Source organism: Callospermophilus lateralis, chromosome 10 (assembly GCF_048772815.1).
Source record: "Callospermophilus lateralis isolate mCalLat2 chromosome 10, mCalLat2.hap1, whole genome shotgun sequence".
NCBI classification, from domain to species: Eukaryota; Metazoa; Chordata; class Mammalia; order Rodentia; family Sciuridae; genus Callospermophilus; species Callospermophilus lateralis.
In genome coordinates this window covers 64,415,345-64,434,489 of record NC_135314.1, presented here as the reverse complement: position 1 = coordinate 64,434,489, position 19,145 = coordinate 64,415,345, and the positions used below count along the sequence as shown (strand labels likewise).

At 35.6% G+C, this 19,145-nt stretch overlaps 1 protein-coding gene across 1 annotated transcript in view; it reads right to left on the bottom strand.

The window, feature by feature from the left end:
* Cfap44 (cilia and flagella associated protein 44) overlaps positions 1-19,145 on the bottom strand; it is a 93,454-nt gene that overhangs the window by 47,926 nt on the left and 26,383 nt on the right. Inside the window, exons 12-16 of the mRNA XM_076867016.2 lie at positions 18,852-18,946; positions 13,048-13,257; positions 12,237-12,347; positions 4,030-4,191; positions 2,766-2,996 (exon numbers count right to left, since the gene is read on the bottom strand). Of these exons, the coding sequence (XP_076723131.2) occupies positions 2,766-2,996; positions 4,030-4,191; positions 12,237-12,347; positions 13,048-13,257; positions 18,852-18,946 (809 nt within the window). The remainder of the gene's footprint in view (positions 1-2,765; positions 2,997-4,029; positions 4,192-12,236; positions 12,348-13,047; positions 13,258-18,851; positions 18,947-19,145) is intronic.

Below are 19,145 nucleotides of genomic sequence, written 5' to 3'. Positions count from 1 at the left end.
AAATAGGGATAGAAGGAATATACCTCAAAATCATAAAAACTATATATGAAAAATCCAAAACCAACCATACAGTAAATGGAGAAAACCTGAAAACATTTCTTTTAAAAATCTGGAACAAGACAAGGATGTTCACTCTTACCACCCACATTTAATATAGTACCAGAAATTCTAGCCAGAGTACCTAGGGAAGAGAAGAAAATTAAAAGAGATAAAATAGAAAAGACATCAGATTATCACTGCAGATGATATGATCCTACACATAAAAGACACAAAAACCTCTATCAAGAGACAGAGCTAATAAACAAATTCAGCAAAGTGGTAGGTTACAAAATCAACATACAAAAATCAATAGCTTTTCCTATGTACCAACAATGAATCTACTGAAAATAAATCAGAAAAACAATTCCATTTAAAATAGCCTTAAAGAAGAAAACTAAGACTAATAGTCTTAGTACAGAATAGGAGACACAGAGACAAACCCATGCATCTACAGTCATCTGATCCTTGACAAAGGTGCTATAAATGTACATTGAAGAATAGACTGTCTTTTAAACAAATGGTACTGAAAAAACTGGTTATTCATCTGTAGAAGAATAAAACTAGACCCTTATCTCTCATCCTATATAAAAATCAACTCAAAAAGGAGCAAAGACCCAGGAATTAGACCAGAAACTAGGCAACTCCTAAAAGAAAATGTATAGTCCAAATACCCCAGAGTAGAGACACAGGCAATGACTTTCTTAATAGGACCCCTAAAACTCAGGAAATAATGTCAAGTTAATAAAGTGGGATGTCATCAAATTAAAAAGCTTCTGCATAGCAAAGGAAACAATTGAGAATGTAAAGAAAGGACCTACAAAATGGGAGAAAATCTTTGCTAGTTATTCTTCTGACAGAGGATTAATATCTAGAATATATAAAGAAATCAAAAAACACCCCCCCAAAGAAAGAAAACTCAATTAATAAATATGCAAATGAATTAAACAGATACTTCTCAAAGGAGAAATATAAATGGTCAATAAACATATGAAAAAAATGTTCAACATCATTAGCAATTAAGGAAATGTAAATCAATCTCATATCAGTCAAAAAGGCAGCCATCAAGAACACAAACAATAATAAACACTGGAGAGGATATAGAGAAAAAGGAACATTTTTACACCGTTAGTGGGATTGTAAATTAGTACGACCACTATGGAAATCAATATCGAGTTTCCTCAAAAGACTGGGCATGATAGAAAGATCTGATAGAAGACGGTGGACTAGAGAGAGGATGCATTCCCTGTCACTCCATGACTGGGCATTCAAGCAGTGGAAATACTATTTCTCTGCGAGGCAACCATCCACTGCTAACCTGCGGCCCACTGGTCACCACACTCACCTCAGACAGAACATTAGTCTTCAGGATATATAAAGAACTCAAAAAACTGAACACTGAAAAAACAAATAACCCAATCAATAAATGGGCTAAGGAACTGATCAGACACCTCACAGAAGAAGAAATACATTCGATCAAAAAATATATAAAAAAATGTTCAACATCTCTAGTAATTAGAGAAATGTAAATCAAAACTACTCTAAAATTTCATCTTACTCCAGTCAGAATGGCAATTATCAAGAATACAAGCAACAATAAATGTTGGCAAGGATGTGGGAGAAAAAAGCACACTCATACATTGCTGGAGGATCTGCAAATTGGCGCAGCCTATATGGAAAGCAGTATGGATTCCTCAGAAAACTTGAAATGGAACCACCATTTGACTCCATTATCCCACTCCTCGGTTTATACCCATTGGACTTAAAATCAGCATACTACAGTACAGCCACATCAGTGTTTATAGCAGCTTTACTAACAAAAGCTAAATTATGGAACCATCTTAGGTGCCCTTCAACAGATAAATGGATAAAGAAAATGTGGCATGTTTTCTTTATATACACAATGGAATATTACTCAGCCTTAAAGAAGAATGAAATTATGGCATTTTCAGATAAATGGATGGAGCTGGAGAATATCATGCAAAGTGAAATAATCCAATCCAAAAAACAAAGGCCCAATATTTTCTCTGACATGTGAATGCTAATTCACAATGGAGGGGGGTATGGTTTAGAGAAAAACAGTTACTTTGGATTAGGTAGAGGGGAGTGAAAGGAGGGGAGTAGGTATAGAAGTAGGAAGAACAATAGAATGAAATGGATATTACTACCCTCTGTGCACATATGACTACAAAACTGGTATGATTCTATATCTTGTACAACCAGAAAAAATGAGAAATTATACTCCATTTATGTATGATTTGTCAAAGTGCTGTATAACTGATTACAACAAATTTTAAAAAGATAGAAAAAGTTCATATTCCTACAGTTCCATATGCCATACAGCTATATTTCTAAGTGATATGATGTCAACAAAAGTCTTGGCTGGTGCTGCCATGAAACCTATTATTTGCAAAACTAAGAAACAACAGACTCAGCTAGAAAACCCCTTAACCCTTTGCCCTTCTATCCTTGATCCTTCTTCCCTTTGACCTGCTTTAAACATGTATGCCTGTCACAGAAAATAGCAGATATTAAAAGCAGACATACAAAAGAGATGTTAAGATGATATTTAAAAAGTAGCTAACATCCATTTGTCAAATCTCACAACTTGAATAGCAATTAATAAATAAAACCTTAACATATGAAAAAGAAAGTAAGAATTTTGGTGATATTAACTATAAACTAGATTGGAGTATGGCGGGGGTAAAAATTATTACATTGTTACTCACCAAGGAAACCCAGAACTTCCCTGGCCCAGAGTAGAAGCCACAAAGGATGGGAGAGGGGTTGGGTGGAATGAAGATTTCAGGCAGTGGCTCCTCTTCCTCTTCTTCCTCCTCTTCCTGGAATTCTTTTTCTGCATCTTCTCCCATCTCTTCTATTAGCTTCTTTATCCTTTCTTCCCTTTCCTTTGCCTTCAACTCCTTTTGCTTTTCTCTCTTTTCAATTTCTATTAATCTCTTTTAAAAGAGACATGAAGTAGATATCAAAACAACTATAACATTCCTTTATACTATTGAGAAGAAAGTAGAAGGAAGATAGGGTTCTAGAAAAACCCATGGCTCTGATGTAACAAACAATAACATTTAAAAATAATAATCATTGTGGGATTTCTGTTTTAACCCCTATTGTTGGTTTATAGAAATTATTTTGTAATTTCCTCCTAACTGAGGGTTCAAACATAGTTTTCTCTCAGAGCCTGTTACTATCTATGCAGGACCTAGATGGATTGAAACAGTCCCTGGGGAAAGTTGGTTTCCAGCTTTAATAACTCTGTGATTTAGGTTCTCGTTGTCTATCAACTAGTCATTGAAAAATACCCCAACACTACTGTCCCTCCTTTTCCTGTCTTTTACCTCTTTCTTTTGTTCATTCTGCTGTATTACCTTCCTAATTCATAGGATCTCATCACTTCAATATTCTCCTCAAACACTCCCAACGATCCCAGTGGTCTAAATTGAAATGTCTTGGCTGGCATTTAACGGGCTCCAGGCTTTCTGGTCACAGACTTCTACTATATCCTTCCACAAACTGCATTCCTCCATTTTACCAGTCCTTTCTTCATCTCCTGAAAACACTCACAACTGTGCCTTCCATCAAGATTTTCGACCACTAAATCTTGAATGTCATTCTCTCCATTTCAATTTTTCAGAATCCTTCCAATCTTCTAAGTATTAAAGGTCACTTCCATGCAACCATCTTTGACCTCCTCCCATTCCTCCCACTCTGACATCAGCATCTTCTATCCTTAAAACTTCTTCCTTGATCCTTCTAGAAGACACTACTTGAATTTTAGTGTTTATTCACTACTACATTCTAATAGCTGCTTTCCTACCAGATTATAAGCTCCTTAAGGTCAGGGTGTTTCTGTTGTTTTTTGTTTTTTGTTTATTGTTTTTCTTGGTATTCCCCCCAGCATTTCTTACAGGATAGTTTATATCCTAAAGAGAGAGAAAAAATATTAGGAGATAATGCCTTAACAATATCACATACCAGAATCTTAGATTTGACACTTGTGAAATGGAAACATTTTAAGCACATGTCATGGATTTCATAGGAAACTACATCACGATCTTTCTCTTCTTCCTTAATGGTTGGACATGGAGCTTCAAGAACATAACCATTCTCACAGAAAATCAATAAAGTACTGTCAGGCTAAAAAAGAAAGATTAAACATGCCATTTACATTTAGGAAATTTCTTTTCTTTTTAAAGCAGCTTTATATAAGTATGATTGACATACAATATTTTAATCAGATTTTTGTCCCTGTGACCAAAAGACTACAAGAAAAATTAGAAGAGGAAAAGTTTAGTTTTGGCTCATGGTTTCTGAGGTTCAGTCCCTGGTCTGCAGATTCCATAGCTCTGGGTCCAAGTGAGGCAAAACATCAATCATGACAGAAGGGTGTGGCAGAGGGAAGCAGCTCAGGATGAAGCAATCAAGAAGCAGAGAGATCCACTTATTGGGGACAAAATATACACCCCAAAAGCACCCCAGTGACCTATCTCCTCTAGCCACAACCTACCCGCCTACAATTAACACCCAGCTAATCCATATCAGTGGATCAATCTTAGGTTACAACTCTCCTAATCTAATCATTTCACCACTGACCATGCTTACATTATCTCACACATGAGCTCTTGGGGACATCTCATAACATTTAATAAATTACACATGTTTAAGGCGTACAATTTGATCAGCTTTAACATAAGCGTATATCACAAGACCATCCATTACCTCCAAATGTTTCTTTGTTTCCATTTGGTATCCCACCCTGTCTTTCCTGCCCTCCCAGACTCCTACTTTGAACTTCTTCAGAAAACAACTGATCTTTTTTTGTCAGTAGATTACTTTGCTTTTCCTAGAATTTTAGTAAAATGGAAATTTTAATAAATTTTATTGTGCATTTAGGCAAATTTCTTAAAACATCATTCAAAAAATATTATACACCAAAAAATATAATTCATACTTATATAAACAACACTTAAAATATTCTTTATTCCTTCCTTTTGTAGTTATTGGTAATAAGTCTAGTTCTTAATACTTATTATGTAACTAATTATTAATTATTATGTAATAGCTAATTATTAACTATTATGTGATTACTAAATAGTAAACTAATAGTTAAAATTAGATTTAGATTTGGTACAGAGGCCATAACATATTTTCTAAGTAAATTACCTATTAGCCCAAAGGGAAGAATATTATAATTAGAAGTACCAAAAATAATCTGCAGTATGTAGATGGCATATTAAATCTTAGACTACTTTGACAGCTCTTCCTCTATCTGCCTGAGTTTATTTAAATGAGGATGTTTCCAGGGTTTTGTCGTCTTCCCTCTTCTCATCCCTCTCCAAAAGTATTCTCTGAGAAATCTTATTCCCTGATTTTCACTAGTATGTAAACATATTCCAAATTAATCCCACTAGCACAGATTTATTTCTTGTTCCAAAACTATGTTTGAGAAATCCTCATCTTGATATTACGTAGACACATTATTTGAAATGTTTATTCATTCAGTAATTCCGTTCTATACTTATTGTGTATCTACCATGAACTCAGCATTTTGTTAAATACTAGAATTAAAATAATAAAAAGAAAATAGGTATAGTTCCTACCATTATAGATCTTACCTCCAAAGGGACAGTCTGACATTTGGAAATTCAAAAATATTAATGTAAACCATAATTGTAAAAGCGTGCATAGGTAACACAGAACAAATAGACTATGCAAAGCTTCCTGAGAATGTGGTACCAAAGCTTCAAGGTAAAGGTTGAATAAAACATAATGAATTAGGGGAAGGTTTTAAGGAGCATGCTATATAAAGAAAGCACTATGTGAAAGAGGCTTTTGGCACATTTGGGCTTATAAGAAAAACGTGGGGTTGGATGGCAACACCAAGAGCAATGGAACAGAAGAGAAAAGAGACTGGGATGGAGCATTAGGAAAACTTAACATTCACTGACTGGTTGAAGGAGACCGAGAAGGAATGGCAAGATGTGAGAGAGGAAACCAAGGAAGAAAACCATCATAAAAATCAAAGAAAAAGTTACTTTAAAGAGGAAGAAAATGTCAACAAGGTCAAATGATGCTAAGAAGTCAAGGTAGGTAAGAATTAAATATTAAATGGCTATTGGTGGTGGCTGTAGAAGAGTTGATTGGTGAAATGATAAAACTAGAAGCCAGGTAAGAACACATAAGGAGGGAATGGTAAGTAAGGAAATTGAATATCTAGATCAATCCTTTTGAGAGAGTTGGCTAAGAAGAGAGATGGGCAGTAGCTGGAGGACAATACAAGACAAAGGAATTTATTGTTTGTAAGTGGGAGATGCTAAAACGTCTTTAAGTATTGATGGAAATTATCCAGTAAATAGGTGAGGTAAGATTTATATGATTAGAAAAAAAATAAAGTAAAAAACTGAAAAAAAGTGGGAGGGAGTAGAATCCAAAGGACAAGAGACAGAATTGCCAATACTTAGGAATAGAGAGAACTCTTCTTTTGTGAAAGCTGGAAGAAGAACTAGTAGATACAGAGGTAAATAGAATGTTTCTCAGTGTGTATTTCCTTGGGTTCATCTTATTTGGTGTTCTTTGGACTTCTTGGATCTGGATATCTATTTTGGATCTAGATATTTGTCTTCAGGTCACTTATCTTTTCTTCTGTTTGATCTAGTGTTAGTATGCTGTTGAACCCCTCTAGTCAAATTTTTAATTTAGTTGGTATTTTCTTCAACTCCATGATTTCTAGTTGGTACTTTTAAATGTTTTCTATAACTTTGTTGAAATGTTCACTTAGTTCACTTCAGTGAGCATCTTTATGACTCTTATTCTGAATTCCCTATCAAATTAATCATGTTTCCATTTCATTAAAGTCAGTCTTAGGGGACTTCTCTTGTTCCTTTGTTTGGAACATCTTATCTCATTCTTCACTTTCTGTGAGTCTCTGGTGTTACTGTCTGTGCATTAGACAAAGCAGATACTTCTCTCAGTCTTCATATATGGGCCTTATATAGGAGAATACCTCCACCAATGGACATAGCCAGAGATCCTTAGAACCTCTATCAACTCTTTCCCTCCCAGGGAAAAGCAGGAAGTTCTCATTTTTGTATGATATCTCTGTGCTGAACCTGGGGTAAAAGTTCTGGCATCTACCCATTCAAAGCACCATTTCTATTTTGTTAGGCAGATGGACTACTATCTAGAATTGTATGCCAAAAATAAATAAATAAATGAAAAAGCTTCAATAATGAAAGAAAAAATTAAAGAAAAATAAGAACTAAGAGAGTTTGTTAACAGTTGACCTGATCTGAAGAAAGTAATTCAGGTAGCAAGAACAGAAAAAAATGAGGAGCAAATAAAATGGTAAACACATAGGAAATTCTTAGTGAACCCTAACTGATTTTTTTGTGTGTGCGTGGTGCTGGGGATTGAACCCAAGGGCTTTGTGCCTGCAAGGCAAGCACACTACCAACTGAGCTATAGCCCCAGCCCCATTTCTATTTTTTAAATGTCACAGATAGTTTAAATTTTAAAACACACAACAATTGGATAACATTCCAGAAGGAAGGTAGAGAGATGCTACTAAGATATCTGTATTTTCCAGCAGGAAAGTACTGATATAATATTAAACTTCCATGAGTTAAAAATACATATTAAAATGAAAGATAATCATTAAAAGAATAGAAATAGATGTAAAACTTCCAAACGGATAGAAGGGAAATTGGAATGATTTTAAGTCAGTGCAAAAGAAGGCACATAAAGGAAGAAAAATTCTTCATTTAAAATAAGAAAGTATGGGACAAAGAGTAAACAAAATAAGATACCTGATTTAATCTAAAATATAACAGTAATAACATTACTTTAAAATAAGTGCTCAAATTAATATACAAAGATTATCAATTTGGATACTTTTTAAGATTAAACTATATTATGTAAAAGATATACATCACTAAATATAAAAGGTTATTTCATAATAATAAAAGGCTCAATTCACCAGAAAATTACTAATTTATAATTACAAACAATAATAGTATGGCTTCACAATATTTTTTAAAAAGCATCAAACTCAGAAGGGAGAATATTCAATGAAACAAAAAGATTTATAAAATATCTCTAGCAGCAACAACCAAGTGAAAAATTCAAATAATATGGATAATTTAACTATACAATTTTAAAACTTGAGCTATAAAAATACAAAGTAGAATGCACATAGTTTTAAGAATATATATTCTTTTCAAGCATAAGATGAGCATTTATAAACTTCTCATCAATAAATTTCAGAGTATTAAAATAATATAGGATTTATTCTTTTGCTAAAATGCAATTGCTGTAGATATCAATAATAAAAAGATAATTAGAAATTCCTTATGTTTGGAAATTAAGAACATTCTTCTAAATAGCCAGTATGTCAAAAAAAAATCAAAAGGAAACTGAGAAAATATTTTGTACTGAATGATAATGAAAATACTATGTTGAGCTGGGGATGTGGCTCAAGCGGTAGCGCGCTCGCCTGGCATGCGTGTGGCCTGGGTTTGATCCTCAGCACCACATACAAAGATGTTGTGTCCGCCGAAAACTAAAAAAAAATAAATAAATATTAAAAAAAAATTCTAAAAAAAAGAAAATACTATGTCATCAAAACTTGTGGGATATAGCAAAAACCTACATAGTTTCAGAATGATGCCTATAAAGAAGACGAATAATAAAGTATAAATAGCCATTTCATGAAAGTAGGGCAACATATAATAAAATAAACCATAAGAAAGTAAATGTACACAAATGATAAAAGAGCATAATTTAATGAAATAAAAAATCATAAAGCCAAATGCTTCTTGAAAACACTAATAAAATTGATCAACTTCTACCAAGACTAATTAAGGAAAGGGTGGGAGGAAGACAGAGAATATAAATAACCACTATAAAATATGAAAAAGGCATATCACTACAGATTCTGTGATATTAAGGATATTATCAAAATTACAAGTAATACATTTTAAAATTCAAAAGACAGTTTCCTAGGAAAAAACATGTACTTCCCAAAATTGAGTCAAGAATAGTTAATCTTAATATCACTATAATCATTGAAGACACTGAATTCAAACTTTAAAATTATATCATACAGGAAAAAAAAAAACCCAGCTAAGATGACTCTGGTACCAAATCTGTCAAACATTCAAAATTCTAATATAATAAAAAATCTTCAAGAGAACAGAAAAAGAGGAATTAGTTCTCAATTTTTCTCAGGGTGTAGAATAGTCTTAATAACAAGTCTGATAATGAAATATGAGGACAGAAAATAATGCAATGTTGCTTATGAACATAGATGAAAAATTCTAATATTAACAACCTGAATTCAATAGCATAAAAAAGTTTTCTACAACAGCTAATCAGAGAAGAAGCAGCAAAGCCAGGGCTCAGGGGTCAAGAAGCCAGAGGGAAGAGAAACACAGTGAGGTGAGCTGGACATTCTCTGTACATTTTTCTCCTGAGTACATTTGTCAATTACAGCACAGAACCTAGAAGCCAAGTAGAATGCTGTGTCCTAGAGCTTTAGGCATTATCTCAGAAATGAGGAGAAAAAGTTGGAAGGCCAAAACTATAAGAAAGTAAGGCAACAAGATCCCAGAAAGAAAGAAAATGCAGAAAAGTGAGCCTGATACTCTGCTGGGCCTTGGCATTTGAAGTACTTACATAGCCCTATGCCATATGGGAACATGATTTGTTCATTTCATCCCAATGTTTACATTATCTTTTATTCCACAATCAATTATGAAAGATGCTACTCCTGGGTATAAAAGTGTGGTTCAAAAATTATTTTCTTTTAGCTCTTTATAGTCCTATATCTACTAAAGAAACTGAATATATTTTTAAAAAATCCTCCTACAAAAAAATAACTTGGGTCTATTCTCTTTATAGGAGCCAAAAATACCTTGATTCAAAACCTGGCAAGGCCATTTTAAAAGGTGGAAATGATCTACCACACTTTCGTGAATATGGATGCAAAAATCCTGAATAAAATATTAGCAAATGGAGTCTGTGTATGTGTGTTAAAAGCTAGTTTATGTGTGCCAATATGACAAGGAGGTAGGCCATTGTAGGTGGAAAAGATCAAGATCCAAAGCATGAAACATTAAACAGTAAGAAACAAAAATGAGATAGAGGAGGGGAGAGATTCAAGAGATGTTTCAGATGTGTAATCAATAGCACTTGGTAAAACACTGAAGAGATATAAACTAGAATCACTTTTAAGATTCTGACTTTGGTGAATGGTAGACCCAGAGAAATACAGGAGAAAGAACATGTCTTAGAGAAACAGGAATGAATTCTATTTAAACACTTCAAATAATCCTCAGAAAAATCTAAAGATCACCAAATTCTGTTTTCTACATATCTCTGTCCAGTCTTTCATGTCCTGGTCACAGCTTGTCTGGAACACAGCTGTTCAATAGACACACTGCCTATGAACTGTCTCCCTTGTAATGTTATCACCCCACTGGCAAATGCTTGTGTCTGCATACGTAATGTAACTTCATTAGAAATACCCAGAAACAACAGGCAGAAACTTAATATTTTCAGGCAGGTACAAGATATGACAAGGTATTAGAAGCAAAGACCTATTGCTTTTGAAAAAATGAGGTGTTCAGTATATGTAGAGTACATAGATAATTTACTTTGACATTAGTAATCCTCAAATAATATTAGAAACACAAACACTTGACAGACAACACTTCTTGAAATGACTTTAAAATTGTGCTGTTTTAAAAATCTTTTATGTCTATTTTTTAAAAATTAACTTTTTTTGGAAACAAGAATAGATTCAAAGGACATTGAAAAATTAGTACAGAAGGGTATCATGTACCCTTCACTACCAAAAGCAGGAAATCAACATCAGTATAGAACAGGTATAAGTCTATGTCATTTTATCACATGTGCGGATTCATGTAATCATCATGGAAATCAAGATACAAACTCTCTCATTACCACAAAAATCTCCCTTAAGATGCCCCTTTGTAGGAATACCCACTCCCTTCCTGCTCACCATTCCTAACCACTGGCAAATATTGCTTTGATTTTTAACTTTGTGCCAAGGGAAATGACTAAAGGATGCATTTATGTTGTATGCTGCGACGTAACATTTACACGTTTCATACAGAGATTCCTGTGCAATTATCACTCCCTTCTTTTGAACCCCCTGCACCTGTCACCTCTCCACATGTCATGAGTCCTCAAAATTAAGGTACAATAATAGAAAATATTAATAATAATAATTTGTAACTTTTCTCCTCATAGTTCCCTGCTCTAAATTCACAACATACATTGTCTACATGTAAAGATAAGGACAAGTACACTTAGATCTTAGAAATGAACTTCTGATTGTCAGAGAGACCAATTGACTGATCCAAGTCAGAGCAATCTGACATGTGTACCCAACAACTGTATTCTGTGTGTACTCTGACAATGGCCCAAGTCATCATTGTTGAAGAAAAGCCTGATACAACCCTGTTTTTTGAGAGATGTTCATGGCCACCTAATTAAGAGTATAGAAGAGAAGGAAGGTGGTGAGGAGAGCAGAGAGGTCCTGAATGATGCTCAACTGACCAAGCCACCTGATAACCAAAGGTTGGGGCTAATAATTCCACCCACTATTCTCTAGCCACAGGATCACTTCACCATGTTGCTAGGGTTTAGATGTGAGATGTATGCCAAAAGCTCATGTGCAAGACAAGACAAGAAAGTTTAGAGGTGAAATGATTGGGTTATGAAAACCTTAACCTAATCAGTATGTTAACTGATGAACTGAGTAGGTGGGATTAACTGAGTGGTGACTGTGGGCAGGTAGGGTATGACTGGAGGAGGTGGGTCATTGGGGTATATGTTGTATATATGTTGTATATATGTATATATGTTCATTTGGTGTATATGTTGTGAGCTGATCTTAGGCTCTCTCTGCTTCCTGGTGCAATGTTCCCAGCTGCTTTCCTCTGCCACACCTTTCTACCATGATGTTCTGCCTCACCTTGAGCCCTGAGGAATGGAGCCAGCCTTCTATGAACTGAGACCTCTGAAAGTATGGGCCCCAAAATGAACTTTTCCTCCTCAAATTGTTCTTGTCAGTTCTTTTGGTCACGGCAACAAAAAAGCTGACTAAAACATACATAGTAATTGAGATTGAAGCTTGAGGAAAAGTAATAATGACTCACATGTAAGATTGAAGACCATATTAGTTGGCAAACAGGTCCAGGAGTGTTAATGTAACCAATTGGCTTATAATTCTTTTCCACTTCAAAGAAAAAGACGGTTTGATCTTTACTCTAAAAGAGGTACACCCAACAAATTTACATTACTATGAAATCTAGTTTTAGAACATGAATAACATTTAATGGTATATAACATATACACTGAATACTTATACATACAATGGTCATATATCTCAGATTATTCTGAAGTAATTCTTCAAATATTTGCTTTATCTCCCCATGTGTTCTAGTATGTGGTTCTGAAATTTTGATTATCATTCTTATACATAAATCAATTCACAAAAAGTTCTATGATGCATATGCTCACATCTTAATGCATGAAAATTTTTCAGTTATTCTCTTCATTTATGCCAGTTCAACTTTGTTGCTATTGCAGTCCTGGAGATTCAACCTAGGGCCTTGTGAATATTAGGCAAGTGTTCTACCACTAAGCTACACACTCAGCTATGGTAATTCTACTTAAGAATGTACCCACACTATAAAATGCTGATTTATAAATAATATATCTAGCAGTTGAAATTTTCTATGTATTTAAAATAAATAAAAACTAAATTGAGTAATGTTTACAAATTGGTAAGAATATCTTAAATGTTGTGAACAGAGTACACTGAAAGAATATGAATACAGTGAAAGCAAAATATTAATATATTCTTAGATAATTAATTTCAGTAAAGCACAATTAAGTAGGTGGACTTATAAGGTAAGGTTAACCATCATATTGCAATAGGAACCAGGAGGGGAATCTTCAGCTTACCCCTGTGGCTAGAACTTCTGCATCACGTTCATATGCTAAAGCAGTGACTTGAGCAGTATGGGGTTTGAAAACGTGTTTCAAAAATACATCGACATCGGGAACTTTTTTCCGTCCTGCAAAAATTGTGAGCCCTTTCGGATCATAAAGTTCAAGAATTCGAACAACCCCATCTTCAAATCCTACAGCAATTTGTGCTCCAGAGTAGCTCACCTGAAAAAAAAAAAAATTGAATGTGCAGGACCTAAATTTAGTTAAGAAATGTGTACTACAGGACAAATAAGTTGTTTTATCTCAATTTGGGTAATTTACATTGGCTGCCCACTGGTAATTTCTCATACCATTTTCAGGTAACCTCTATCATTCTAGGACAATGTTTTTTAATCACTAAGGGCTACAAGAAGGGCAAACAATGGCAATGCAAGCTTTAATGAGCAAACATAGCAGAGTGGCTGCTGCAGCATCCTAGGATACTATCACCAGTGAATCAACAGTGAACATAAATAGACTCAATCCTTGGTTTCAGAATTTAAAGTCCCCTATCATCACACAAATTTGTGTGAAATATGAACTGAAGCAAGTGATGAACAAGAGAAACATATTCTCTGAGAACATACAAAAAAGAAAACTGACCTAGATTGAAGGCTTCCATAAGGAAGAGATAGTAGATCTGAGATTAGAAGGATACTCAAGAGATTAACTAGATACAGGGAGGTGGGACATGAACTCCTGAAAGAGGATATAATTTGTGCAAACGTTCTGGTCAAAAAAGAACATAACTCAGGGAAGTCATAGTTCCACTATAGCAGACTAGAGTGAGGAAGCCGAGCTTCCACAAGAGGCTGGAGTGGAAGTTAGGCAGGCACATGGTTGTGAAATTGCTTTACATGACACATAGGTAGCCTATGTCTAAATAGTAATAGGAAATTGTCAAAAAGTTTGTAGTTAGGGATTATAGGAGAAAGGGAGGTGACATTGGTCAGACTGTTTCAAAACTTTCATCCAAGTTGCAGTATGCAAAACAGATGTAAGTTGGTCTAGATAGGGTGTAAGGAAACCTTTTGGAAGGCATTCTAAGAGATGGCTACTGTACTGCAGGAGATCAGTGGTGGCCACTTGGTCTGAGGTATTGTAGTAGAGAAGAGGGATGTGGATATATTTTAGAAAGCAGTACGATAGCCCTATTTGTGATGACTGGATATGGGGAATAAGGTAGAGGAATGTGTCAGGGATGACTGATAGTAGAATTTATTGAAACAGAAAATATTGGAAGAGAGCTAGGTGTGTGTGTTGGGGGTTGTTTTTCCCATTGTTGTTTTAGAGGGAGGGATGACTGGGATTGAGCAGATGATCATAAATTTCATCTTGAACATTTTGAAATTGAGGTCCTCTTAAAATCTCAAAATGGAGAGGACATTTAATCTGCAGCTTAGAAGAAAATTTTGAGCAAGAGATATAAATCCAGTAATGTCTGTATGCACTAAATATCCTGTCTTGGAGGGCAGTGGGGAGAAGTGCAAAAGCCCAGGCATCCTTTAAAGAAGAATGACCATCCCTGAGGCCAGGCAATTATAAGAATATTAGGAATAAGAAAATTGCACTCCATTCAACAAAGATTTACTAAGTGTCTAAATGTACTAGTAATTGTAGACGCACAGGAGATAAAGAAGAATAAGATATGGCTGTCACAGTAAAAGTCTAATAGAAAAGATAGACAATAAAGCAAACAATTTTAGTATGTTGTAATAAATGCTGTCAGAGAAATGCACATAATCTTTAGAGGAGAACACACTGAGGAAGGAAGACCTAAGTCTACTTGAAGATGTGTTCACAGAAAGCCATGAGGAGATGATGTTTGACCTGAGCCAAGTCATCAAGAATAATGTGGAGTCTTCCAGAAGGCAAGGAGTTGGGTATGCAGAAAAGATATTTCAGTTCAAGCATAACATCTATATGATCATTACTTGTATATAAAGTTAAAAAGGAAACATTGTATGAACATCACACAACTCTCTGAATAAATTAATAAAGGGCATAGGCTATATTTAAAGACTAGGCCTACCAATCCAAGTGCTTTGTCACTTGTACTTATTCTAACCTCACCGTTATAAGGTCTTAAGGAGACCTCAAATTCAAAATGTTCAAGATGAAATTCATAAGTTCTTTTTATGGTCTAAGTTCTTTTTCTGGTGTTGATCCAATTATAACATTCTCCTCCATTCCAGTCCAGTCTCCCTATCTATTTTTGGGATTGAACATTTTCTCTTTGATTTTAACCCAAAAGAGTAAGGATTAAACACTCCCCATATATATATATATATACACATATATATGTATGTGTATGTGTATATACATATATATATATATATATATATACACATACACATACATATACACACACACAACAGGGATTTAACTCAGGGGTGCTGTAACACTGAGCCACATCCCCAGCCCTTTTTAATTTTTATTGCCGAAGAAGGGTCTTGGTAAATTGCTTAAGACCTCACTAAGTTGCTGAGGCTGGCCTCAAAATTGTGATCCTCCTACCTTAGTCTCCCAAGTCACAGGAATTACAGACATGCACCACCATGCCCAGCTCCCCAAAATATTTTCATGGCATTTTAAAGCAAGGCTGAGAATACTCTGACATGCCTCCTATGGAGAGATGAGGTTGAAAGCCCCCCTCTCTTTAATCTGGATGGGGTTTGTGACTATGTGACCACTTAGCCAAGTGAGCATAGTAGAAATAATTTGACTTCTGAGACTAGATCATAAAAGACCATCAGTTTCTGCCTTGTTTGTTGGAAAACTATCTCTTGGAGCCCTGAGTCACCGTGTAAGAAGGGTGTGTTACGGTGGGTGTGGTGGTGCATACTTATAATCCCTTTAATTTGGGAGGTTGAGACAGAAGATTACAAGTTTGAGAACAGTTTCAGAAAATTAGTAAGACCTTTGTTGTCAGGGGGCCACCCTGCACAAGAGATAAGCACACCCCCTCAGCCTTGAGTAATGAGTAATGAGGGTATTGAACTGGCATGGCACGTTGTGCAAAGCAAGTGGGCCTTACCTTTACTAGGCAAGGAAGTGCAGCTCTGGGCTTGGGTGTCACTCAATGGGACTGGGCTACTCCCGCCCCTGTTTCTTTTTTCTTTTTTTTTTTTTTTAATTTTTACTGTTGGTTGTTCAAAACATTACATAGTTCTTGACATATCATATTTCACACTTTGATTCAAGTGGGTTATGAACTCCCATTTTTACCCGGTATACAGATTGCAGAATCACATCGGTTACACATCCACTGTTTTACATATTGCCATACTAGTGTCTGTTGTATTCTGCTGCCTTTCCTATCCTCTACTATACCCCCTTCCCTCCCCTCCCCTCCCCTCCCATCTTCTCTCTCTACCCCATCTAATGTAATTCATTTCTCCTCCTTGTTTTTTTCCCTTTCCCCTCACTTCCTCTTGTATGTAATTTTGTATAACAATGAGGGTCTCCTTCCATTTCCATGCAATTTCCCTTTTCTCTCCCTTTCCCTCCCACCTCTCGTCCCTGTTTAATGTTAATCTTCTTCTCATGCTCTTCCTCCCTACTCTGTTCTTAGTTGCTCTCCTTATATCAAAGAAGACATTTGGCATTTGTTTTTTAGGGATTGGCTAGCTTCACTTAGCATAATCTGCTCTAATGCCATCCATTTCCCTGCAAATTCCATGATTTCATCATTTTTTAATGCAGAGTAATACTCCATTGTGTATAAATGCCACATTTTTTTTTTATCCATTCATCTATTGAAGGGCATCTAGGTTGGTTCCACAGTCTAGCTATTGTGAATTGTGCTGCTATGAACATGCATGTAGCAGTGTCCCTGTAGTATGCTCTTTTTAGGTCTTTAGGGAATAGACCGAGAAGGGGAATAGCTGGGTCAAATGGTGGTTCCATTCCCAGCTTTCCAAGAAATCTCCATACTGCTTTCCAAATTGGCCGCACCAATTTGCAGTCCCACCAGCAATGTAGAGTGTACCCTTTTCCCCACATCCTCGCCAGCACTTGTTGTTTGACTTCATAATGGCTGCCAATCTTACTGGAGTGAGATGGTATCTTAGGGTGGTTTTGATTTGCATTTCTCTGACTGCTAGAGATGGTGAGCATTTTTTCATGTACTTGTTGATTGATTGTATGTCCTTCTCTGAGAAATGTCTGTTCAGATCCTTGGCCCATTTGTTGATTGGGTTATTTGTTTTCTTATTGTCTAATTTTTTGAGTTCTTTGTATACTCTGGTTATTAGGGCTCTATCTGAAGTGTGAGGAGTAAAGATTTGTTCCCATGATGTAGGCTCCCTATTTACCTCTCTTATTGTTTCTCTTGCTGAGAAAAAACTTTTTAGTTTGAGTAAGTCCCATTTGTTGATTCTAGTTATTAACTCTTGTGCTATGGGTGTCCTATTGAGGAATTTGGAGCCCAACCCCACAATATGTAGATCGGAGCCAACTTTTTCTTCTATCAGACGCAGTGTCTCGGATTTGATATCAAACTCCTTGATCCATTTTGAGTTAACTTTTGTGCATCCACCCCTGTTTCTGGTAACACAATCCCTTGCCTTGTTTGGGTGGAATATTCTATGAATGTTTTTTCCCTAATAAATATAGGGGTTCGAGGTGCTCACTCTCTCTCTTGCCTCCCTTGCTCCTCTTGCCCTCCAGCATGGGAGCTGACACCCGAGGTCTCAGAGCCATTCCTGACCCCACAAAAGGTATTTGTGTGTTTGTGTGGTGTTTTTGTTGCCAGACCAATCCATGTGGAGTGACCCTGATTCCATCACCCACTCGGGATGTGGGTGATACCTTGTCAATTTAGAAAGACCTTTCTTAAAATAGAAGATAAAAAGGGCTAGGGATATAGCTCAGTGTAAAGTGCCCCAAGTTAATCCCCATGCCAATGAATAAATAAATAAAAGCCTCCCCTGAGGCTTGCATGCTGTGATGAAGTATAAGTCACATGGAGAAGCCATTAGGGAAATCCTCCTGTGATAATCCCAGCTTAGTCCAGCCTTCAAGTCATCCAACCCAGGTGCCAGCCTTGTGATCAAGAAGCCTGTGGATTATTCCAGGCCCCATTCAAGTCTTCCCAGATGAGGCCTCAGACTCTGAACCAAAGACAATACATCCCTGCTATCACCTGTGTGAATTTCCAATCCAAACAGCATGTGAGCAAACTAAATAACTATCATTTTATAACCCCACATTTTGGGGTAGTATATCCCACAGTAGTAGAAAACCATTAAAAACTCCCTATCCCTGGCGATGTTTTCACAATAGTTATTGTCAATATATATCAGAGCATGTACTAAATTTATTTATTTGGTGTATCATCTGTCTCTGCCTCCCTCCCACTAAAGACTAAAGTCCAGGAAGGCAAGTATTTCTACCTTTTGGTTCACTGCTGTATTCCTAGAACCTAGAACAAAACCCAGCACACCATAGACACTCTAGAAATATTAACAGGATGAATGAAATCAGAAGCAGGTAGATACACAAAGACCTCCTGGGTAATGACTTTGCCACATTGAACTATTACTAGTCTGTAGTTGGCATTAAAAAATACCATTTTCATTCAAAATAGGACCAACCCCACAACATTAGTGAAATCATTATATTATTTCTATTATGTTCTGAGTGAAATAAACTAACAAAATTTTTATTCTTTTCTAAAATTCTGAGTCAGAAATATCTGTCTTCCCATAAAATAGCAATGATATATTTAGTAGTAAACAGAATCTGGTAGAAGTTCATTATAATATAAAACTTACTATTCGGGGTACCCAGGTGAGGGCAGTACCTCCTTGTTTGAATTTCATCTGAGTCAAAGGATTTTTGCTAGCAAAATCATAGATTCGAACAGAACCTACAGAGAGATGGTTTAAAAAAAAACAAATTATATACATAATATTTCTTTAAATGATCTTGACTCACTTTTATGTTGAGTATTATAAAAAAGAGATTTCATAAATAACCAAATCAGCTGGCAATTCAACAACCCTTCATTCATTATTAAAAATTTTCCTAGTCCATCCTCATACAGATAATTCATAAAAATGAATAAT